Source organism: Brachyistius frenatus, unplaced genomic scaffold (genome assembly GCF_029030835.1).
Source record: "Brachyistius frenatus isolate BFR_SWC_R1_liver_20210118 unplaced genomic scaffold, ASM2903083v1 Contig_1, whole genome shotgun sequence".
Classification (NCBI taxonomy): Eukaryota; Metazoa; Chordata; class Actinopteri; family Embiotocidae; genus Brachyistius; species Brachyistius frenatus.
The window spans coordinates 9,634,877-9,659,633 of record NW_027210600.1 but is presented as its reverse complement, the minus strand read 5'-3'; the positions used below and the strand labels follow the sequence as shown (position 1 = coordinate 9,659,633).

The window sequence follows — 24,757 nt, the reverse complement described above, 5'->3', positions numbered from 1 at the left end:
AACCACAGGCGCCGTTTGGCCTCCGTACAGATCACAGTGAGCGCCGGGCTGCAGAACAGCCACTGCAATCAAACAACAGCCATGACATAATGAAGCAGAAGCCCTGGATGCTGCTTCTGCAGCTATGACGCGATGCTAAGTGAGGTGTCTTATATGCTGTAAGTTAATATAAAAGTTGGTTCACCCAGTGGTTGTCTAAAAAAAAAAAAAGCATGCACACATTCACAATTTGTCTTTTTTAAATCTATGGTGTATGTTATACACGCTAAGTGAATGTGTATTTAGTGCATTTATTATCTTGTTTGTTCTTAAGATATTTTTGTTCTTTCTGTCCTGGAGCAGACGCGAGTGAGCGTAGCGTCACCATTTTTCTGTGGGGATTAATAAAGTATTTCTGATTCGGATTTATTTATAGTCTGTGCAGTGTTCTGTACATTGTCACAGCCCTATCACTTTGTATTAGTAAGATATGCACACACACACACACACACACACACACACACACACACACACACACACACACACACACACACACACACACACACACACACACAGAGAGAGAGAGCCTGTGTTTGGGTTAAATGTTTATTGTATCCCCTCTCTATGAATCTTAAGAGTTGTAAATCTGGCAGAGACAATCGATACTGAATGAAACAACTGCAGCGGGCCTCGGCCCATACCTTAATGCCCTTTGTCTGAGATTTGTTTAATCAAACTAATAACATCCTCTTGTGTTTGTTTAAAACTGCTCAGCCTTTAATGGCCTGCGTATCGTAGCCCTGCTCGCAAAAGCATTCGGAAACTAAACCGCACCAGTCCTGATTCGCAGCACTTCATAAAAGCACTGATACACAAGTGCATCGGGTGGAGCTAAGAAACCATAAGAGCAAGCCAACAGCATCCGACAACAGGATGGGCTGTTTCAAGACATATTGTATTACAACTATTTTTCAACATTACACTATATTATGTATACGTCACGTTACTTTCTTCTTTACGCAACAAAGAAACCTCTAACTGCACAACGTACAAAGTCCAAATGTGTGTCGTACTGGGTGTGGTGTTCATACTGTAAAAGCTTCTTTTCTGTAGCAGCTAACAATGACGCAGAGACATGTAAGAGTTTAGTGAAGCAAACAACCACGTGAAGCTGAATCATCCGAACTCGTAGACGTCATGCAACAACAAAACAGACAGTAAAAAAAAAAAAAAAAAAAAGTGAACTCACCACTCTGGGCTTGGTCCTCTGTGGAGAAGGAACGGACGCGGTCTCCTCTGTACCCTTCTTCTGAGGTCCAGCTTCTGTAAGTCCACTGGCGCTGGTCTCGCCGGGCCCCTCTGAAACTGACCCTGAGCTTGGAGCTCCATCCCTGGCCGCTGGAAGAGGCCCCGTGACCTCAGTGTCCCTCTCAGAGGTGCTCAGTTCAAGAATATATTTCTGTGTCACGTCCTCCAGAGACGGGGCTTCATCTCCTGGAGGCTTACTCGAGGTTGGAGGTTCGGCAGTGGGCCGACCAGCGTGGCGGTCTGCCTCCTTCAGGGGCTGGAGTTGTGGAGGTGGGGAGATGGGGATGAAGGCGGTGGGTTCACTGGCATGGCGGACGTGTTTGGGTATAGTTTTGGATGGCGGCTGCGTTGGGGGAGGAGGAGAGGCGAGCTTGGTTTGGCTGCTCTGATCCTCCTGCTCCTCTGAAACCAGCTCCGAGGGCTCAAATGGGTCCTCGTGAGGGATAAACGCCAGCCTGTTTGGACGCTTTCTAGTGGGCCGGCGAATCATTCTCGGGGACAGAACCTCAGCTAGCTTGAGGTCAAAGTTAAACCTCTGCACCTCTTCCTCTTCCCCTTGGTCTATTACATCATCCTCTTCATCTTCACGGTGATCAGAGTGAGGGGTGCCTTCTGACTGGGAACGAGCCATCTTGACTTTATTACTGCTGTTTGCATGGTGATGCAGCTGTGTCGGCAATGTGTGTTTAGGCTTAGCTTCTGGTTCCCACAGCTCCTCTCTCTGCTCGCTCAGGATTGGCTCGCTGCTGGAAGGTGGAATCTGGCCAGGTTGATCCGGCTCACTGATTGGTTGAGAGCTGCTAGTCTGACCTTTGAACTGAGGGTCATTCTGGGAAAGAAGAGGGGCATCGCTACGGCGACTGGGGTCGCTGAATGACTTCTTCTTGGGGGCTTTGCCATTGCTGTGGTCATCTGTCATCAGTCTGTCCATTGCACCCGGCTCTGCTACGATGTTCCTGATCACCCCGCTGTAGTCATCGCGGAGTCCGCCGTCACTGTATACCGACAAGTCACTGGCTACACTGCCCTTGTATTCTGACAGTGTGGCAGCGGCGGACATCTCTGGAGCTCCTCCTCCTCCTCCTCCTCCCCCTCCTCCTCCTTTGACAGACAGGGATCCTAACAGGTTGCTATCTACCGAAGAAAAATTGCTGTTCCCTTCTTCTGACACAGAACAGCGGCGCTGAGGCATGGGGTCACTGAGAGAGCGGTAAACTGTGGACTCCCCATTTCCTACGGCTGCCGTCGTTGACTCTGCATTACTGCCATTGCTGGAATCCGAGCCGGTGTTGTTGTTACCAGAAGGGGAGAACTTGCGCCTTCGACGGACTGCACTCGGAGTTGCAGGCGCTTCACATCCTCCTCCTCCTCCTCCTCCGGCGATGGCTGCTGCCATCCCCTGCAACACAGCACTGTTGGCGTGGATCCCCTCAGCGGCAGAGTTGTTGATACCAGCAGTCGAGCTCAGCTCCATGATGAGGCTGTCGCTCTCAGCCATACAGGCAGGAAGAGGCAAGGAGCGAGGTGCGCCGGCTTCATTCAAACAATTTGTGCAACTCAAGCTGTTTTCCGTCATCTTTTCTCCCTCCTGCTTCAAGCCTCCCACCTCGTGGAGAGCCGACTGCTTCCATACAGTGACGGGCTGCCCGAGCACATCTCGAGCTATTCTTGGCCCTAAATTAACCCCCGCTGAGCCCAGGAACGACCTCTCCGAGAGGTCACCGGGGCCCGTCTCTGGCTCCGTCACAATGCCTTCATCTGTCAAACTCGACTCGTGGCCTGAAAGTTCGTCCACAGAGCGGTCGTAGAACATGCTTTCCTCCGAATCCCCCTTCAGCAAGGCTCTCTCTGGCTCTCTGCTTTGTCTCCTTGACTTCTCCCAGTACTCTGTGCCCCTGCTGTTTAGCTTCTCCAACTGCATACTTTGTCCATCCCTCTCGCTCCTCTCCCTCTCCCCGATCTCTCTCTCCCTCTCATGTTTATCCCCGTCTTTTGTGTTCTCAAGCTCAGCCTCTTGATCTATCCTTGCTTCAGCCTTGACGCTCCCTCTCGCTTTCTCCTTCTCCTTATTTGTTTTCTCGACCGGTAAGCGCTCATCCCCCAATTTATCGTCAGCTCTTCTTAAATCGACATCATCCTCATCATCATCATCATCATCCTCCCTCGTACTCATCTGGCAGATATCTCGAATGACCTGCCGGGCTTCCTGCACGTACCTCTCCTGCAAAGGAGCTGGCATCACTTCATCATCGTCGTCGAATCCGTAATCCCTCGTTCTTTGTCCCCTCCCAACCCTGAAATCCCCGCCATCGCTTTCCACTTCCCTGTCCGACAGCAACACCCTCCCTCCGGCCCGCTCGCCATCCAAGTCAAGCCGCTGCTCGGAGGAGCTCCTGTTTGTGGTGCCGCCCGTCAAGCAGCACCTCACGGCTGTTGTAGGTTTGTCTGAATAAGTGAAGGACTTCGCCCGCCGCAGAGTGGCAGTTAGGTCTTTCAGTGACGGGCGACGACCAGAAGGTAGAAGAGTCCCGCCGCGAGTCCCCGAGCCCGTCCGGCACACCGGCGACCCCTCCGCAGCCCCGGATCGGTCCCCTCCACTTGTTTTCCGGACCTTGAGCTCTGACAGGTCGGACTTGAGAAAGCTCAAGAGTGTCATAGTTTCTGAGGCGATATCAGGGTTGGACATGGATATCTGGTTTTTATCATTTACCCTGCCCCCTTCTGCTGTTTTCCTTAATGTCTCAACACTTCTGACCCCTGAAGATCCCACACCTTCTCTGGTAAGTACACCGGGTGAGGGGGTTGCTGTCGGCACAATCTTTGGGCGCGCGCGCGCGGGGCCGTCGCAGAAGTTATCCCCGTGGCTGAAGCTTGGGGAGCGGTACATGGTAAAATTGCCATGGTAGGTTTTACTCAGCATGGATGAGGATGCTGCCCTGCTGGTGCTACCTTCTGCTCCGCCAGCATTAAAAAACACATTTGCTGCACGGCGGCCGGCGCAGCTCGCCTGGTCCTCCTCTTTCAGCGTCTCGGTGCTCGAGTATCGGCTGCTGCAGCGCGACTCGCCGGGACTGGAAACAAATGGAGGTATGTTGACCTTCGACACTCGCGACACGCCAGGAAGCGTCGTGGACGTCGCGTGGGAGGAGATGCGCTCCCACTGCTGCACCCTGGCTCTGTTACTGTGACGGCTGGGCTCTCTTGCCGGGTGGCTCCGAGGTGCTGTCCCTGCAAAGTCTCCTCCTGGGTTTTGCTGGTGGTGCCTCTCTAAGCGCTCCATGGTCAAGGCCGGGTCACTGTCACTGTCTTCTGATTCGCCGTCATGATCGTTGTAATCATCACGGCCCGTTGCCAGAGCGGCCCCGCCGACCTTCTTCTTCTTTCTCAGCGAGCGGCGGCGGACTGCCTCCCGACAGTGGGGGCCTAATGAACCAGGACTGTCCTCCTCACTGCCTGAAGACCTGCCAATGCCCTTAGCCCCCCACCAGCCATTTTTAATGCGGGATAAATGGCTGCCTCCTCGCTCTGTGGCACCCCTCTCTCCTCCTCTGCAGGAGATGGAAGGAGAGGGGCCAGAGGGAGCACTCCAACCTCCCCCTCTTCTTCTCCTGTTGTGCCCCTCCTCTTCGTCTCCAGAGCTAAACCTCCAGCGGGAGCTGAGGGGAGAAACAACCCTTGCTGGGGCTCTTGGTTCAGTGGAGGGAGCTACAGTAGAGGAGGAGGAGGTAATGGCTTTATCTGGAGCTGGAGCAGGGGAGGGGGGGAAGGAGGTGGGGGGGCTGGTGCTCTGGAGGAGCTATGCGAGGAATGTAAACTATCCCTGGGCAGCCCGACCCCCTGTCTATCCCTTCTCTCCCTGGCTGTCGGCTGCTGAAGAGAGGAGGAGCAGGAGGAGGGGTCTCGGCTCCCAGATCGACTCCGAGACGAAGTAGCAGGAGGTTGAAGGTCAGGGTTGGGGTCAGATGTCAATCCTGTCCTCCTGGGGGTCTTGCTGGCTGCCTCTGCCTCAGTGCTGGGACTATGAGATCTGTATGGAGAGGAGTTAATCCGACTACCCCCAGACCGACTACGACTGCTACTGCCAGACACTTTGTTATCTTGACTGGGTGTCTCTACTTCTGCCGCCTCATCGTTTGGGTACTGATGGTGGTCAGCTTTGGAATAAAAGTCCATACCAAAACAAACAGTCTCTCTAGCACCACGGCATTCTCTGCTTTGTTCTCCACCTACGCATGTGTCGTGCAAAAACAGGCTACTGGCTTCAATAGCAGAGCTGCAAGGTGACAATTTGTCACCTCTCTCATTAATCTCAATGGCGCTGAGCTCATGGAGAGGGCCTCTGCCAGCTGCTTTTACATTCTCACACGGGTCAGTCCTTTGCTGCTGCTGCTGCTGCTGCGAGGCTTTGCTTTGTCTCTCGTCAAAAAGTTGTCTAATTTTGGTAACACTGGGCCACTTGTCCGAGTTCGGGGGAATAAAGTCACCGTGGTGTGTGGGGAGATAACTTCTGTGAGATTTACAGGGTGGAGGAGCCCCTCTACTACTAACATCCTCCTCCTCGTCTGTAGTCAAACTCTTCCCGAGATCAGAGGGACGTGCATTGATCTGCGAGTAATCTCTCTTACCAGAGTTGCTGCCGCTGTCGGTTGAAAAACGTGTAAAAATCCGCTTGTCGCTTTTCCTCTCGGAGTCCGAGCCTGACGCAGAGTCGGTGCCGGAGTGAAACTTCTGCACTTTGTTGTCTGAAAGACACTCCGCGGCAGCGGTGTCGCTATCCTGGAAATATCCGCCACCGCTGTCCTCGTGAAAAGAGTTAGTAGACGGAGACCTGTCTCTCCTGGAGCTTCCTCGGGCCCGGGGAAGAGTGCTGCTCCCCCGCGTCACTGCTGCAGCGTCTGCCGGTGAGGCTCTGCGAGTCCTGGCGGAGCCGCTGCTGAACTTCTCAGTAAGCTGGCGGATGGATGGAGAAATAGAGGAGAGAGGAGTGGAGGAGCCTCTCTTTGGCTCTGCGGTCGGGAGGCCGGCGGTGGTGGCGGCGGCGGCGGCGGTGGTGGTGGTGGCAGAGATTTTGGAAACTTTTCTTGACACACTGACATTACGCGTCGCCAAGGGCTGTTCTACTTTGCTGGGCTCCGGGGGAAGGGCGACGCCAACTGCCTCCAAATGCTCCGATTTGCGCTGCCGGTCTTCACTCCTGCTGGCGCCCCAAGACCCCAACTTTTTGTAAGAGACGCTGCGATACACGGCCGCGTTCTTCCTCTCTCTTTCTGCCATTGTTCATGTCTCTCTTTGTTACAGTTCACGCACACATGTCGACTCCACGGCTCTTACACATCCAAGCACTTGTTTGAGTTGTGGTCCATTTTTTTTTTTTTTTTTCCCTTGCAGCCTTACGGCAAGAAAAGCCCAACGGCAAACTTTCTTTTTTTTTTTTTTTTTAAATTGTTGGCAAAGCTTCAAACTGCTCTGCAACTGAGGTAAAATAAGAGAGAAACTGCGGTGAGCAAGTAGCTGCCCTCCTTATCAAAACTTACATGTTGTCGATTCCCGAAACCGCATCCGCGCAAGAAGGAAGTTTTTTTGGGGGGGGCTGAGGGGGCAAAACGTTCCCAAACTCCTCACAAACACAACTTTTCCATTGTCATCCGTTACTTTTTCTAAAACGTGTCTCCATCGCCAGGTTAGCGCGCCTGCACGGGCCCAACGCATCACTCCCTGCTAATTCCCAAACTGTTTGTTGGATTCCTTATTTTGGCATGATTTGCTTTTCCGTGACTTGTGTTGTGTGTGTTTTTTTTTGCATGTTAATGCCTGAGATAGGGCAGAGGGGGGGGGGGTGGGCGGGACTTAGGGGAGGAGGGGAGTGGGTTGGGGGGGGGGGTGTGTAGGGGCTGTCATAGCCCCCTCGGGGATTGAGAGGAAAAGCTTTTTCTTTTTTGATGGGAGAGGGGAGATACTGCGGAATTACTCCCGTGTAATTATAGCTCTTTCCCTTGCGAAAAAAAGACAGTAGCACTTTCAGGAGTTTCAAACAAAGAACAACAACAACAACAACAAAAAAAAAAGTCACATTTTTAAAACCATATTTAGGGCCTGTTGTCTTCATTTTAAACACGTTAATATCTCTAGGAAGAACGTCATTACAAAACAGCACCCGTTTCCGTGATGGGTATTTTACAGTATTTCTGTGTTTAGAGTTGAAGACGCACAAAGGAAGCCAGAGAGACTGGTATATTTTGTTGACTCAAATGGTAGCTGCACACTCAGCAAGAGCTCCAGCTCAGTGTGGTATGATGTGTTTTGGTGAATTCGTGTGTCAGCATTCATTCACGGGGAGGTTGGGGGTGTGTGGGGAGGGGGGGTAAAGATAAAAGTTTTCACTCCCACACAATAACCCCTCTGTGGCGCTTCCCATGTGGCTGTCTGGTTAACAGGTCCTTTTGTTCCTTAAGGGGAGAGGAGGAGGAGGAGGAGGAAGAGGGGGGGGGGGGGGGGTTCTGTGTTTAATTTCCTTCAGGGAGGAGGTAGAAGCTGTCTGCAGCGCCCTCCACAGGCTGACCTTGTACAACGTCGGGTCATCAGGTGGGAAGGTAAGTGAACAGACAAGGGGAAACGACTTTCTGCAGCATTTGGTTCGGATGCCACATTTCATGAAGTCTTTTGACATCACTGCTGTTGAATTAAACGAGCAACTTTTTTTAACCATTTAACCGTGCCGCTCCATTTCGGCAACTGCTGTCTGTGTTTTGTTTTTTTTTAAAGTTTATCTTCATTCACGTCGAACCCTCAGATTGAAACACTCATTTGACTTTTGCTCTGTCTGTACTAGACCAGCTGGAAAAGTTCACCTGCGTAGAGAAAGTCACGCGTTTAAAAATGTGAGGAAAGGGGGAAAAAAAAAAAGAGGAAGCAACACAATCTCGCAGACATTATTCTTATTTTATTACATATACAATGTAAACATACAAAAGTTATGTTGCTCGCATGTTGTTGTTGGTTTTTTTTGGGGGGGGGGGACTGGTTTTCAGTTAGTTTTACATGATGACAACATCCAAAACATTTTCACAGGAAACTAAGAGAAGCTGCATAGTCAAATAAAAGAAATACAAAAAAAAACTAAACGTTACTTTTTTGTTTTGTTTCGTTAAATCGATTACAAATATGTAACAAAAATAAAAACTCCATCCTTGATATTAATTTGTGATACAGTGTTTTACAAAAATAAGAATTTGTTTTAAATACATAATACTGACTGACAAAAAATATGCTGGCACAGCACACAGGCATCTGGATATCTCTAAACTGACCACAGATATACGACACGTTGCAGACAGCCGAGGGGAAGAAAGAAAAACAACCAAATCTGACGATTTTACCAAACAGACACACAAACAAGGCGGCGCAGTCGCTTTTTTTGTCGAAGCCCAGGAGCACAACATGCAGCGTATCGTCGCGTTACATACAATAAGAAGTTTTCAAGCACGTGACCTCATATGTATGGTCAGAGAATTCACTGCGTTTTATAATGCATGAAAACGATAGGTTCACATTAAACAGATGAATGCGACGACCTCAGCAGCGCAGAATTTAAAGTTGAGTGTTTAAAGCTGCTGAAGGTTGTTGTCTGTTACGGTGGCTTCAGATTTATCAAAAGGCTGTTGGAAGGAGAGAAAAAAAAAATGCCCGAATTCAGGTTAATTTTGATATCGCATCGATTGAGGTTCAGAAGACATCCTGATTTTAAGGTTGGGAAAGTTTGGTTCTAAAATACGACACTCAATTACTTTAGTTAAGACATTTGGCATGAAATAATCATCAGGTTTTTGTTCATGCTGACAATAAGTGCATTGTTTATTGTCTAGAGTTCATGAGGCGACATTTCTCAACTAAACATTTGAAAAAGTACTTGTCTGTGTCTTCACAGCAGCCAAGACTCGGGATAAAGAGGCTGGCGATCAAAGAAACCAGAAAGCAGAAATAAAATATATAATGAATTTTTTTTTTTTTTTTAAATATTTCCACCATTGTTTTACAGGGTATGTCAAAAACACAATTACAACAAACAACCCACTACATCCCCATTTACAATGCAATCTGCATTTATGTACATTTCATGAACATTCAAATTGAACAAATCCCAAAATCAGCAACTCAGTTTCTTGGTGAAGTTCCATAAGAAATGACAGAAGGAAGTTTAAAACGACACATTTCTTCCATTGTGAAGACTGTACACAAATGTAGAGTGTATCCGGTTAGAGATGTCAAAACAGTACCGAGTACTGAACACTTCATCTGCAGAGCAGGGAGCTCCTTTTGACAGATGTCTCTATTCCCAATTATGTACTCTGTCCTCTCCAAAACGCCGACCTTTCATCGTTTCTCGGAGTAGGAATCCTAAATTTCACGGGAAGGGTTCATTCTCTCACAGAAAAGTGGAGAACAGAAGCTTCATTTAGACTCTGACCTTAAGTCCATAAATTGCATTTTTCATTCCATTCAAGTATTTAAAAAAATAAAAATAAAAATAAAAATGCAGCAATGCTGGGCACAAACTCTTGAATGGATTCCTTTAGTTCACTGAAGAATGTGTGGATCAGAGTTTTAGCGTGCTATGAGCCGGACATTTTACAGTTTTGTTGTAAGATCTGATCCAATGCCGAATAATAATAATAATAATAATAATAATAACTAATGATAATAATCAGAGCCATCACCTATTATATTTTACAGAGGACAGAGACGGTATTTAAGTGCAGTGGGGGACACACACCACCCAGTGGTAAAAACGTGCAACAATAAGTCTTGCAGCTCTGACACCTTTTAGATAAAAAAATGTTAAAAAAAAAAAAAAAAAAAAAACCAGCAGAGACCTTCATATGAAAATATAATACTCCATTATTTTTGAAAATGTAGACATTTTTCCTTTTCGATCTGCTCTCACTACTTCTGCGCCCGTCATGGTGTTACAGACCTGTGTTTGTGAGGCCGTTTCACCCCCCACCCCCCCACTTTCCCCCCACCCCTTCCCCCCACCCCCACCCCCCACCCGATCGTTTACTGTATGCCTCCAACTTCACAGTCACACGTAACGCTAATCATATATATGATATGAAAACACAAGATCATAGAGTGTTTCTGTTTTACTGTACACTTCACAGTGTGAAACATAATGCAAAAATTAAAAAAAACAAAAAAACTCATTTATAAAAAGAACTCACTTTCATCAGAAAGAAGAAAAAAAAAAAAAAAAAGGCGGGGACCGAAGGTAAACAATTCACAGGATGTTAAAAACCCCTGGTCGTCGGCTGCTTCTCCAGTATTCCGCAGCCGCAGTGACGTAAAAGCTAAACAGAGAATCGGGAATCCTCACGTCGGGGTGTCCGAAAGGCCCGAATGTGCCGCGGAAAACACGCCCGCGGCACCCTGACGGTAATTCAAGATGACTCGGTAGCAGGAGCCTGCTGAAGTTGACCTTTCATATCACGGGATTCACGACCTCTGTCCCTCTCACAGGGTTTCCTAACTTGGCGGCGGTTCCGCGGTTGTTGTTGTTTTTTTTCCAGAGCTTTTTTTTTTTTTTTTTTTCACAAGGCACGGGGTGAGTTAACGGGTCCGACGCTTTAAAAAAAAAAAAAAAAAAAAAAAAAAAAGCTCACGACGCGAGGAAAACCCGTTTAAAAACACCTCATCCCCCCCCCCACACTTTTTTTTTTTTCCCAGCGGTGCGGGACGTACCGCCGGCTCACACGCCCGTGCCCTTCTCCCTGAGCGTGGTGACCCGGAGCACGAACCTCCGGGTGCTGCGGCGGTAGCGCGGCTGCGTGAAGTAGAACAGAATGGGGTCCAGGAAGCTGTTCATGCTGGCAAACGGCCTGGTGCTCTTGTAGATGACGGAGAACAAGTTCCTGGTCTCGCAGGTGGCGCCGGGCAGAGTCCGCACCGCCAGGTACATGGTCTTGGTGAGGTGGAAGGGGAGGAAGCTCACGCAGAACACCGCCGCCACCACCACGATCATCCTCACCGCCTTGTCCCGCTTCTCCCCCGTCGCAATGGAGACCCCCCGGTGGGTCACCGGCCGGCAGAGGACGTGGGCCATCCGGCAGTAGCACAGCATCACGCCGGCGAGGGGCAGCACGAAGCCGAGGCAGGTGAGGGCCATGCCGTACGGGTAGTAGTCCGCGGAGCGGTCCGGCGGGCTCAGGTCGTAGCACACCGTGCGGTTGCGCTGGGTCCCCGTCGCCGCGAAGTGGAACGTCGGCGCGCACAGGACGGCGATCGCCAGCCACACCCCGCCGCAGACGGACCAGGCCATCCGGCGGCCGCCCTGCTTGTGCCACATCGCGAAGGGGTGGCAGATGCCCACGTAGCGCTGCACGCTGATGCAGGTGAGGAAGAGGATGCTGCCGTGCAGATTGCTAAAGCGGGGAGGGGGGGGGGGGACACACGCAAGGGAAATGCCGTTAATGTCGTTGTCCGGCACCGCTTTCAAAACGTCCCGCGCGATGAGTAACATTAAAGAGCTGCGGGGGTGAGGTGGGGGGTGAGGGGGAGGGAGGGTAGCAGTTCATGTATCACGTCAACATGTCTCCTCCCACGGTCGGTCAAGGAGGACCAGAAGTGCGTTCTCCTCCTGCTACGGGCGCTGAATGTCAAATGGTTACAAAGTCGTTATAAGAAGGTTTTTTTGTTTTTTGTTTTTTGTTTTTTTTGTTTGACAACTGTAACCCAAACCTGTATTAACGTTGTGTGGCTACAGCACAGTGAGATAAGGAAATAACAAAATGACAACAAAGAAAAAGAAACATCTTTGAACAACTTTTATCTGCTAGAAGCTAAAAAAAGGGAAAAAAAAAAAAAAAAAAAAATCAGGAAGTCAACTAAATTGAACATAAAAAATAATAATAAATAAATAAATAAAAAAAGCCTTTGCTTCTGAAACGCTCCTAGTGGGACTTGACAGACCAGAGGAACGCCCGGGCAACGGGGACCGACTTCACCTTCTTTGGAACAACTTCGCACAACTACTTCTGTCACATTTAAAGTGTACAAACTAGCGCAACCTCTGTCTCCCCCCTCCCCCCCCCCCCCCCCACCCCGGCAGCGTGACCACTTTCGGTTTTGGAATGCGTTTCAGACTGCACGCGGAGAGACGTCACCGGACACGCAGCTGTGCTCAGAGTTAAGGAACCAGTCAGTCGGTCAGTCGGTCAGTCGGTCAAGAACTCACCTGTAGAACTGAAACCTGACCAGTTTGCAGGCCAACTCCCCGAAGGGCCAGTAGTCACGGCTGCCGTAGTTGTAGATGAGCAGAGGGAGCGACATCACGTACAGAAAGTCGGCTATGGCCAAGTTGAGCATGTAGATGTTGTTCTTGGACAGGTTGGGCCTCGTCCCCCAGATCTTCAGGATGACGGCGGCGTTGAGGGGAAGGCCGAGCAGGAAGACGACGGTGTACACGGCGGGGAGCAGAATACGCTTGAAGTCTTCCTTGTAGGTGCAGCTGTTGTTGCGGCCGCCGGAGAGGAAGCGGTGCGCCGCGTGGGGCTCCGCGGTGGAGAACAGGTCCAGGGGGAAGGTCTCCGAGACGGGAGGTCCCGTGGCGAGGGAGCTGAACGGATGGGCCATCTTCACGTTCTGGGTGGAGAGACACGCAGAGACATGGACGAGCTTCTCACGGCCGTATCTGAGCTGACGTTAAGGACGGGAGGGTAAAGCGGACGGAGCGCTGACGGAGGTTAACCTTTCCCCCCCCCCCGTTGTCGGCGTATTTTGTCGAGTTATTTTTGCGGAGCCTAAAACTGACAGCAAATAAACCTGGGCATCTATTTTGGGCGTTGCTGCGCACGCGGGCAGTAAATCAGACCTAACATCTGTCTATTTAACAATAGGACAAGACAGCTTATGCTGTAACGTAGGGCATCTAGGTCGAGGTCATTTTTCTTGAGCTGCTTCATGCTTCGGTTTTTAAATTCAGATGAAAACAAACACGCCAACGAACGGACAAAACACGGGCGTGTAAGCCCGGCAGACTGCCTGCATGTATGAACGCGTCTTGAAGACCGTATTCAAGAGGAAGAAATCGGCCAGCAGAGGGCGCAAAAGAGCGGTCATTGTTTTGTCCAACGTCACGAAAGGGGGGCAGTCGCCCTCTCGGCCTGAATACTTACTGAATACGGCGCTGCTCTGCTTTTTAGCACTCTTGAGGGGCGAGACGGGTTAAAGGATAAATCTGAAGGATCATCGCGTGATTTAAAAAAAAGATACTACAACAACAGGAAAAGCATATTTGCTCTGATATTTGCAGTTTTTTTTTTTTTTAACAACAACAAAAAAAGATGACGTTGCTTCTTTTCAAGGGATCACACAGGAAATGGTTGTTTTTTTTTTTTTTTTGGTTGTTTTTTTCTGGTGCGATGAACTTTACCGGAACGTAATATTGCGTTTCAGACCATCGTAGGTTTTTAAAAGTAAAATCCTCCGAAATACGCAAAGTGCAATATTTACTGCCTCTGACGTGAAGTGGAATAGAAAAATGAAGTTGCACAAAATAAACATATGTTAATAATAAAGTCATGGTGGGGGTCGCGAGGTTGTTACAGAACACAGCGACAGCCAGACAATTAGATTATGATGATTTAGTCTCTCCATCGTTTTGTATGCTGAACAGTTGCTGAAGTTGTGAAATGAAAAACCGGCAGACTGTTTGCTCTTCACACGGTCTGGAACTGGCTGAGATTGATCAAGAATCTTAATTACATCACTCATATCCATTTCCTTCATGGCAGCATGTGCTTGAGTAGGTGAATTACTTTTGCCACTTCCTCCGCAGCCTTGACAGACTTTAACCCATGGGCATTTCACAACTAACACCACTTCTGCATAAAAGCCTGTGTGTGGATGTGTGTGGGTGGGTGTGTGGTTGTGTGTGTGGTTGTGGTTGTGGGTGTGTGTGTGTGGGGTTGTGTGTGTGCGTGTTGTGTGTGTGTGTGTGTGTGTGTGTGTGTTGTGTGTGTGTGTGTGTGTGTGTGTGTGTGTGTGTGTGCATGTGTGTGTGTGTGCGTGTGGTTGTGTGTGTGTGTGTGTGTGTGTGTGTGTGTGGTGTGTGTGTGGTTGTGTGTGCGTGTGGTTGTGTGTGTGTGTGTGCATGTGGTTGTGTGTGTGTGTGTGTGTGTGTGTGGTGTGTTGTGTGTGTGTGTGTGTGTGTGTGTGTGTGTGTGTGTGTGTGTGTGTGTGTGTGCATGTGGTTGTGTGTGTGTGTGCATGTGGTTGTGTGTGTGTGTGTGGTTGTGTGTGCGTGTGGTTGTGTGTGTGTGTGTGTGTGTGTGTGTGTGTGTGTGTGTGTGTGTGTTGTGTGTGTGTGTGGTTGTGTGTGTGTGTGCATGTGGTTGTGTGTGTGTGTGGTTGTGGTTGTGTGTGTGTGTGTGTGTGTGTGTGTGTGTGTGTGTGCGTGTGGTTGTGTGTGTGTGTGTGCATGTGTGTGTGTGTGTGTGTGTGTTGTGTGTGTGTGTGCATGTGTTGTGTGTGTGTGTGTGCATGTGGTTGTGTGTGCGTGTGGTTGTGTGTGTGTGTGTGTGTGTGTGTGTGGTTGTGTGTGTGTGTGTGTGTGTGTGTGTGTGTGTGTGTGCGTGTGTGTTGTGTGTGTGTGTGTGTTTTTGGTTGTGGTTGTGTGTGTGTGTGCGTGTGGTTGTGTGTGTGTGTGGTTGTGGTTGTGTGTGTGCGTGCGTGTGGTTTTGTGTGTGTGTGTGTGTGTGTGTGTGTGTGTGTGTGTGTGTGTGTGTGTGTGTGTGTGTGTGTGTGCATGTGTGTGCGCGCTTGCGTCACATACAACAGTGACGCATGATTTCATAATTGCTGGTAGTGTAGTTGAAGGTGAGCAGGAGGTGAAGGGAGCAGTGTGCTGGCAGACCATAAAACATTTCTCTACATCGACCCAATAAGCATCCCGGCAAGCACTTTTCCCACCGACTTTGATTAAAGCTGCGATCAATCCAATCCGTTTCCTCACATTCAAACCGCAGCCAAGAACCCTCCCGTTTGTAAAGTACGTTGGTATTCATCATGTCAAAACCCCCGAGGGCGAGCAGCAACACGAAACCACACACAGAATTTACTCCGCCGAAGAAGTAAACAGTTCACTTGCAATCTAATATGAATGATAATACGATCTGGACAAGTTTCCAGCGAAACCGAAAAATGAAAACGAAAACACTCTCGGGTGCTACAAGTCTTGGCAGGCAAGTTTACAAGGAAAAGCAGAGATGAAAGTTGAGACGCGGCTCTGATTCCCAGGTTAAAAACCGTGGTGCAGATAATCACATGGAATCAAATGATGTGAGATAATCACATGGAATCGAAGAGAGGGATTATTGTTCATGAAAACAAGTTGAGTGCCTTTTTTTTTTTTTTTTTAATTAATGAGGGATAATGGGGCAAACAGAAATACAAAACCTGTAGTTGCTTCTCGGTGCTGAATGTTATTTCCGCGTTGAGGAGTGCGTGTTGCAGGGCTACTTTCCACAACTGTCACAACATTTGGCGAGTTTGGCACCCAACAAAAACACAAACTGCCGTTGTACCCTTTTTTTTTTTTTTTTTAAGAGATACATTTCATCAGTTCAAAGTACGTTAAGAAAGTAAGGTGCAGCAAAAGAAACCGACCCGGGACTTTGATGCTTCACAACTAATGGATTCAAATTCAAACTTGAGACAGATTGGAGCCACGAACTCACGTGACACGTTCAACAACAGCGGGGTGGTGTGTTGTTTTTCATCCAACACTAAACTGAGTCGCAGCACTGCGAAGAGCGCTCCTGAAATCCGAAGCGCGGACGTATGCGTGTTTTGTTTTTGTGTGTGTGTGTTTATGTTTACAATTTTTCAACACGTGCCGCGAGCGGGTCGTCGAAGGGCCGTAAAGACGCGTTTGAAAGAAAATGATCGGATTAGATTTTTTTATTTTTTTAAAAAAACACAAAGAAAAAAGTTGTGTGTGCGAAGTCATTTCAAGCCACGTGCCCGACACTTACAGTAAACACTCATGAAAGCGTTGCTCACCGACCTTTGCAGGAATTATCTGCATTTATCGTGTGTGTGTGTGTGTGTGTGTGTGTGTGTGTGTGCACGTGTGCACGTGAGGGCGTCATCTACTGGCTCTGTGACTCAGTGTAGCCTTTTCTACCCACGTTGGCAGGTGTCCTGGGATTGTCCATACATGTTCCCCTCATAACTCTTTCTGTGAGGCAACGTCGGTTCTCTGCAGACACACGAAAGTCGTTATATTTGCACCACTTCGAGTTTGGAATGAATCCGGTTAAGTTAGTCCTGATCGTTGAACGAAGACTTAATTGCACAAATGTACACCCTCGGGATTTCTCCGTCTACTCGGGACTGTTCCGTCCCGGTGGCTCTCGGTCCTCTTCGGCGTCTCTCTCGGAGCGAAGAGCGCCGTGGCCCGACCGCGCGGGCTCAGGATGGGTCCGCGCTGCCGGGGGAAGAAGTATGAAGGGGGGAGAAGTAATGTTGTCAAGAGACCGCGCAGCTCCTTCCTGCTGTTTTCACCCGGCACCTCTAGAGATGCTCCCGACCTCTAAAAGTCTCTGGCGACGGTGTCCAGAGACAAAAACAAAACAGAAAAAAAGCCGCCTGGAGAATGCGGGCATCGATCCCGCTACCTCTCGCATGCTAAGCGAGCGCTCTACCATTTGAGCTAATTCCCCTCCATGTCACAGCTGGTCAAAAAACAGTAAATGAAATGTCACTCACATCCTCACACACATGGTGTATCATTACTAGCACTCTGTTTATCACTGTCTGTTTCTCACACACACACACACACACACACTCTCTCATACACACACTCTCACACACACACACACACACACACACACACTCACTCACTCACACACACACACACACACACACACACACACACACACACACACACTCACTCACTCACAACACACACACACACACACACACACACACACACACACACACACACACACACACACACACACACACACACACACACACACACACACACACACACACACACTCACTCGTGTCAAGTAAGACAAGCTGCTGCATACTCTCCACCCTGAGGTCACAGCTCAGTGTGACACCAGATTATTTATAACCCACGAATGTGACTGCAACTCAAGACATATCGGAGATTAACAACTGAACTCCAACAGGGCTGCGAACTAAACATCACGTGTGTTAAATCATTATTTATTTATTTTTTTGGTACCGTCAGGACTTTTGAACTCTGGTTAAGGCCACGCAAAACAAACTCAGACGATGTCAACACATTCAGCAACGAACAACTATGAGCAAAGCCTTAATTCGGATACCGAGAGGCGCACGCACACACACGCACGCACACACACACGCACACACACACACACACACACACACACACACCTACAAACCTTAGAGCTGCACTTAGCAATGTTTTATATCAACAATATATGAAACGGCTGTAATTTTAAAGTGAAGGTGGTGCTAAACCGACAGAAGTGTTCCCTTCAACGTTACAGCGCTCCTTTAGTGTTTTTCAGCTCAATGTTTTGGTTTTACAGCTCACAACTTTACTGTTTTCAGTCTCGTTGCTTCTTATTAGCACAGTTTCCAGCGACAGGCGGGGAAGGAGCGGGAGGAGTTGGAGGAGACCTAAAAAAACCAAAACAACATGCACCCAACACTATTTCGCAAGGGCATAGTCGCTGCATCCTGGGCTTAGCGCTACCCAACACGGTCGTTATTGGTTTGAAGAAATACAAAGAAGCCAGAGCTTCTTTTTTTTTTTTTTTAGCCCACTAGAATGATATATGGGTGCAACCACACAATTCTCAGCTGAGAGGTCTGGTTGTGCAAGACTAAACGTTTATTTGATTAATCAAAGAAATGTCTCGTCCTTCTTCTTCTTCTTCTTCTTCTTGTTATTATTATTATTATTATAAGAACAACACGTATTCAATCAAATGCGCAAAAGGATATTGAAAATGGGCAGCGCTCAAGGTGATGAATTCAAATTTTCTTTTTGTCTGAGCCACAGTTCAATATACAAAAATGGGCAACTAACAATGCTCTAAAACTGTACAAAAAAAAAAAAATACAAAAAAAATAAACTTGCAAACTCTCGCATCTGATCAACTAAAAACACAAAATCTTTGAGTGAAAAATAAATTAATTAATTTAAAAAAAAACTCGGAAGTGCATTCAAACTAACACTAGCCACGATATTTCTTTGGCTGCGTCTGTCCGGCTTCGGAGATGCTGCCACGTAGGGAGTGTAATCTAAAATGGTAAGAACTCGCACACAGGACGACACTACTCGGAGACAGTCCTCATCTCTGTAGCTCACACAGAGCAGGAGATGGACATGAACAGAGGAGGGAGCGGGGGGGGGACAATCCACCTCTAATTACATTCCCATCTCTGGTCTCTATCTGACCACCCTAATCAATGATTCATGCCCCCCCTCCCCTGGGGGAGGAGGGGGGGCACATGCTTTGGCTGCAGTTAATTTGAAAAATGGCAAACAAACAATCACTCGCGTTTGCAGACACACAACCACCATCCAAGCAGTTCGAAGCGTGCGCGCACACACACGCACACGCGCGCGCACGCACACACACACACACACACACACACACACACACACACACACACACACACACACACACACACACACACACAAGTCCACAGAAAAGATTCCCAGGAAAACAGGCTGACACGCAGCACTTCAGCAGAAGAACATCAGTCTCCTCTGGAGAACAAACATCGAGACACATACTCAAACACGCACACATGTACCCAATTGTACCCATTGTTGCAATAACATAAACATAAACATAAACATCCTCTTCGCTTTGATAGACAAACAAACACCGTTTGATTTTCCTAACAAAGACGAATGCGGCTACGAGAGTCAAGCACGCTGCAAGTGCAGCAGCCCCCTCGGTCCAAAATAGAAACAAACACACCGTACTAATGTACAAGTCCATCAATCCTGAGGAAAGACACGGTGGCCATTACGCTGAAGACATTTTAAACTAATCAGCTGCACTATAAATAAACAGATGGGAGTAATGAGGAGGGCTGGTGTTTACGCACGAACACTGCCTGCCATATGGTCGAGTAGATAACAAAACTTGTTGCATGACACACATCTGTGCACACACCAGGATGTAGTCCTAAAAAATATATATATATATTTCGAATGAAGTGTGTGTGTGTGTGCTGCTTGCTTTCATACGAGACCAATAGTCGTATGAAAGCAAGCAGCACACACACACACACACACACACACACACACACACACACACACACACACACACACACACACACACACACACACACACACACACACACACACACACACACACACACACACACACACACACACACACACACGGGAGTAAATCGCCAGCAAGATTATCTGCTTTGATTGTTTCATTTCTGCAGAGGAAGTGCCAAAGCTTTAAGTACAAATATGGGCATTCCTGCACGGCTGATCATGAGCTTTATGTATTAATCCACAGGTAAAAAAAAAAAAAAAAAAAAACTTTACAAAAAACAACAACTTTTGGCATGACCAAACCAAACCAAACCGCTCCACCAGTTTCTGCTCGTCCACTGAAAAAGTACAGGTGGACACGAGTGCTTTCAAACGTGATGCGGACACAGCTGACAAGCCACAGTTGGTAATGAATTTGCCATAACTTGTAGACAAGTTAAACTAATCCTTTAAAAAAAAAAAAAAAAAAAAAGCGTGTCGACGCAAGTCGCTGTGCTTTTGACTGAGGATTTCACGAGGTGTGTAAAGACCAATCGGCAGCAGCTCGTGCCGTTCCTCCCGCGGCCTCCCAGCGTGTCGAGCCGTTGCCACACACGAGGGGGAGGGGGGGGGGGGGGGGCGTGACGAAAGAGGCGACGCGCAGGAGACAGGGAAAACGAGGCCATCGGTCGCCGCAACAAAACGAGGTTCCTTCTGCGATGCGCGTCGGACTGACTTTTGCATCCGTTTCACTTCGCTCCTTCTTGCCGGACGTCGCGGTCGCGTGGATGCTGGTTTCTGTTCGGGACGGGGAGCCCCGCGTTTTCCTTTTTTTGCTTCGTTTTTTCGGGCGCGACCTCCGAATCGCCGCGCGCATCGCCAAACGCCGTTGGCGACGCTGCGGCTCGCGCGGGTCAGGCGTCCGCTTCCCTTTGGACAGAGGGGAAACAAAACCTGCAGATAAACGGGCACCCCGCTCTGCCGGGTCGCCGACTGGCTTGGCAGAGAAGGAGGACGGGCGGGTCCGCACGTGCACGAACTCTTTATTTCCTATTTCAGCAAACTGCCTCCCTCTGCCCCCGCTCTCCCGGGGCCAAAAACAGGGCCACGTGCCGATTTGATAAGATGCGCCTGCGAGTTGTTGCGATCTGTTTCGCAACGACGACAGCATCTCAAATCAACACGTCCTTGATCCGCGCGCTGAATCTGAACCGCTGCCGAACACGCAAGAGGATACGAACGGGAATGTCGCCAGCCGCGCGTGAACACAAACGTCCTTCCTCTTAATCCCGCTCTGACGGGATCAACCCACGCGGCTCGTTCAAACTGCTGAGCCATTCGGAGATGTGGGCGGCAAACAGAAGGTCTATGAACAGCAGATACGAGAACAGCCACCCAAACGTGCCCGAGAGATGTTTCACACGAATTAGTGTCGCCCTTATTTTATTCATTTGTGTTCTTTATACCCCTCTGTCATTACGCGACCGAGGGCTTGTTCACAATGCACACACTTACTCCAGAGATGCGCAAATACTTTCTGCTTTTGTTGCCGTCAAGGGTCTTGTATTTGCGCGTGAGTTAGTAACCGTTATCGGTTTACCATTTAACGTCGATTTCTGCCGGAAGATCTTGACGTACGCCTTTTCCTCAGGCACTAATAAGCTCACCCGGAGCTTGAGCAGAGCAGGTAGTTAGTCTTGCGCCCTTGCGGTGGCTGTTGTCAGGGGTTCGCGGTGCGGAGGGGAGGACATGCAGCTCTGGTCCAAGCAAAACAACGGAGGAGGGGTGGGGGGGGGGGAGAAGTCTCTCCTGTCTCCACTGTGTAAATCGTGTTGATATATACACCGACAATTTTTTTTTTTTTAACACGGCCTCTGGTTGCTCCGGTTTCCAATTCAAGATGAATGACATGAAAGCGTCTCTCTACCGAGACCAGAGAAGTCCGATTTATGTGGAGACCCTTCGCGTCAAATGACACGTTTAGCTGCTGGGTTTAGGACATTTATCCTTCCACTGAGCTTTTTTTTTTGTTGTTGTTGGATTATTTACTCGGTGATGATGCCGCGCACTTAACTTCGTCTTGAAAATAACTCGGGGGGGTGGGGAAGGTGGGGGGGGCCGTTTTCTCTGGAGTCTGCCCAGTGTCTGTGAACCGGTGCTCCACACTTGTGCGCCTGTTCTCGGTCAGACAGGCACAACAGCCACAGATGCCCGGCCTCTGCCAAGCAGAAAGGAATCTTCATTAAAAAAAAACACAGCGGCCGTGCCAAAGTGCCACAAAGCAAGCGCGCCCGACCTCTGCCCACGACAATCCTCGGTCTTTGAGTCTCGGGAATTGCCTGCGTGACGTGACGACTTGCTTTTACCGGACTTGCTTTTAGAGAAATGACAGAGAACTCACCCGTGCCCATTACGTGCTGTGGGATGTGGGCATATTGAGAAACAGGCATATCCATTTTTTTTTTTTTTTTCTTCCATTTGTAATAACGGCAGAGAGGGAACGTGCGCAATGACGGGAAGGGCAACTCATTGGTCAGTTCGTCATTAAGAAATGAACAAAAGTCAGGTTTCAAGCAAGAACACCAAAAAAAAAAAAGAAAGAAAAAAAAAGAGCTTTTTCCAAACTCATCTATTGGGACAATTTGCTGTTTTCTGTATCTTATGATATGTGACATCGAACGGAAAGATTTGGGGTTTTACATTGTTGGCAAAACAAAATGAAGGTATCTGAAGATGTCACCTTTGATTCAGTAAACCGTTAGCGTTTGCTTTTTGACAAGCTGTCATGAAAAACAGCAGATGTATCAAAGAATTGGTAAAGTCAGAGTCAGCCCATGGTTTATTCTCCATTGGTTGATACAGATGTGAAACATTAAAGATGTTGTATTAAAAAAAAATAATAATAATAAAAAAAATGCTATTTGTCAAGGTTGCAAAGATTTGTACCCAAACACACAACATGTCTGGCCTGTTTTTAATATTTCTAACTCTAATTATGTAGTAAAATATGCACGTTATGATCTAATTCAATGGTTTAATAGTTTAATAAACATTTATCTGAAAAGATTTGTGAACAAAAAGAAAAAACCGATTTAAATGTTTAATGTGTATTTTTGTTCAGCTAATAATACTGTACACCAACACCGTTGGTAAAAAAAAAAAAAAATAAAATGTATGACTGCATTCTTGTGGTTTGCAACTTTCCACATGACAATAAACGTTTTTGGCTTCATTTTTACTGGATCATCCGCTGATCCTCACACCATTTTCTGCAAATTCCACAGACGTGCCGTCACAAATATCATTCACACCTAGTTTTGTGCAAAGTCAAACAGCTGGCTACCTCGCAGCATGCACGACAACAGCGCCGTACCCGAGGGGCGCGTTGGTTCTGGTTCATAAACGTCAGTTTACATCGAGAGGGAACATTCAATCGCTTGTCGTCAGCTGCACGCAGGACACATGTCCTCCCTCCCCCATGACAGACAAGACAAGACAGACAGATCCCCGCAAGGCTCGATGGCTTGCAGGTGGTTTCACTATCATTTAAAATCATTTAATGTATGTGTGCCTGTTTATTTTTGATCGGTGTCTCTTTCATCAGCATCCCCGTATGTGGGAACACTTCTATACGCGTAGCTGCAGTAAGAATACCACAATGATAGCTCAAAATTCAAATATAGTTTGTTTTTGTTTTTTTGTTGTTTTTGTTTTTTTTTATCATATTTGGCCGCAAGAGGTACGCTGTTGCCCAATGTGAATACTATGTTGTAATTTGTTTGACTGTTATCCCTCGGCTTAATATTTAACATTCCTTTAGAGCTTAGGGAGAACGTACATGCAATAAAAAAATAAATAAATAAATAAAAAGAAATTCAACTTACCCTGAATAAACAGCCAAGCAACTGTGGTAACATCAAGAAGTTGGCGCCTCGGCCATTGGCAGAAGTCTCTCCTCTGTAACGACAAAAGCGAGGATGGAAAAACCAACTGTGGGTGTTAAAATAAACACACACAAAAAGTGTGAAGAAACCACTCTGAACTCACTCGACAGACGCCGTGACGTTTGAACCCGGCCGCTCGTCTTGTCCCGGACCTTCCCGCAGCGCAGCGTCGCGTCCGCGGCGGCTGCACTCAACTTTACGCACCGTTGCTCCTTCTGCTGCTCCGCCTGCACGCAGGCACGCGCTATACTACAGGTTCACGCACGCGCAGTGTGAGCCGTTTCCCACATCCAGTCAGGACGAAGGGAACAAATTCGTTTAAAACACAAGTAGTAGCTTCTTCTTCTATTTTTATTTTTTATATTTTTTTTTTAACTCTCCTAATAAAACATTCTCTGCCAGTTTTAGGACAGTCACGACAACTGTACTTTATAATTGGCTGGCCGGCAGGTGCGCTTTAGAAGTACCTCACGAGCATAGTTCCGGTCATCAGTGTCGTCGACGTTGAATCTACATAAAAGGCGCCTGGGAGGTAACCATAGAAACAATATTTTTTATATATATATATATATATATATGTAAAAAAATATACATATACATATATATATATCATATATATTGTACACAGGTAGTATATATATATATATATATATATATATATACCTGTTAGTTTACTGGTGGAATGAAACCAAACCAGTGAATTAAACTGGCTAAAAACAAACTTCAAAAAAGTGATAGAATCCTGTTGCAGAATTTAATTTTCCTAAATCGGAGTTCAAGTCCTCCTTTTAATGCAACACTCTGGACAAGTCTGACGTTTTACAATGGAATTGATTTTTCATATTTAATTTGAAAGTTTATTGCCGGCTGGCTCACACTCTCTGCGTACTTTAAACACAGGTGGAAATACACGAAGTCGGCACGAAAAGAGGCCACAACGGTTTGAAGAAAAATCAAACTTATTGAGCCAGACAAACCATGGTGCGGCATCTTTGAATGTGATAAATGTCTGTTTGGCCCTCGGCTGACGTCAAACACTAACATGTTTCGGTAAACATAACAGAGCTTTTTTTGGGGGGGGGAGGGGGGGATTTGTGAGACTTTATTGTACTTTTATTGGAGTTACAAACAACGGCGTTTCCTGCGCCGCGTCTGGTTTCCATCAGCCCACAGCTAATAAGATGCCACAGCAGAGCTTGACGAATGTTGGGCACATATTTGAGAAATACAGTGGATGACTGGACAA

General features: G+C 47.8%; 2 protein-coding genes and 1 non-coding gene across 4 annotated transcripts in view; all 3 read right to left on the bottom strand.

The window, feature by feature from the left end:
• The window catches only part of LOC138615550 (rho guanine nucleotide exchange factor 17-like), a 66,719-nt gene extending 59,839 nt beyond the window's left edge, over positions 1 to 6,880 (bottom strand). The window contains 2 exon segments of the mRNA XM_069689235.1: positions 1,229 to 5,062; positions 5,065 to 6,880. Coding sequence (XP_069545336.1) covers positions 1,229 to 5,062; positions 5,065 to 6,561 — 5,331 coding nt within the window. The 5' untranslated portion in view covers positions 6,562 to 6,880.
• Positions 6,881 to 11,008: 4,128 nt separating this feature from the next.
• LOC138615443 (P2Y purinoceptor 3) lies at positions 11,009 to 24,044 on the bottom strand. 2 transcript variants are annotated; one of them, XM_069689120.1, is made up of 4 exons: positions 23,615 to 24,044; positions 23,452 to 23,557; positions 12,515 to 12,921; positions 11,009 to 11,702 (listed from the first exon to the last, which is right to left on the bottom strand). In XM_069689120.1, exons 2-4 carry the CDS (start codon positions 23,482 to 23,484, stop codon positions 11,030 to 11,032), a joined length of 1,113 nt encoding a protein of 370 aa, XP_069545221.1. In that variant the 5' UTR covers positions 23,485 to 23,557; positions 23,615 to 24,044; the 3' UTR covers positions 11,009 to 11,029. The 2 variants fall into 2 exon arrangements, with proteins under 2 accessions (XP_069545221.1, XP_069545214.1); XM_069689113.1 differs by having other exon boundaries at positions 23,452 to 23,524.
• On the bottom strand, positions 16,931 to 17,003 carry trnaa-agc (transfer RNA alanine (anticodon AGC)). Its single transcript has one exon. It is a non-coding gene; the product is annotated as a tRNA-Ala (tRNA).
• Positions 24,045 to 24,757: the final 713 nt, after the last annotated feature.

Excerpts from the sequence above, each read along its gene's own strand:
- LOC138615443 (XM_069689120.1), bottom strand. The coding sequence starts at position 23,484 with ATGTTACCACAGTTGCTTGGCTGTTTATTCAGG. Across the intron at positions 12,922-23,451 it reads TGCTTGGCTGTTTATTCAGG|AACGTGAAGATGGCCCATCC; the intron begins GTAAGTTGAATT and ends CTCTCCACCCAG. Across the intron at positions 11,703-12,514 it reads GTCAGGTTTCAGTTCTACAG|CAATCTGCACGGCAGCATCC; the intron begins GTGAGTTCTTGA and ends TCCCCGCTTTAG.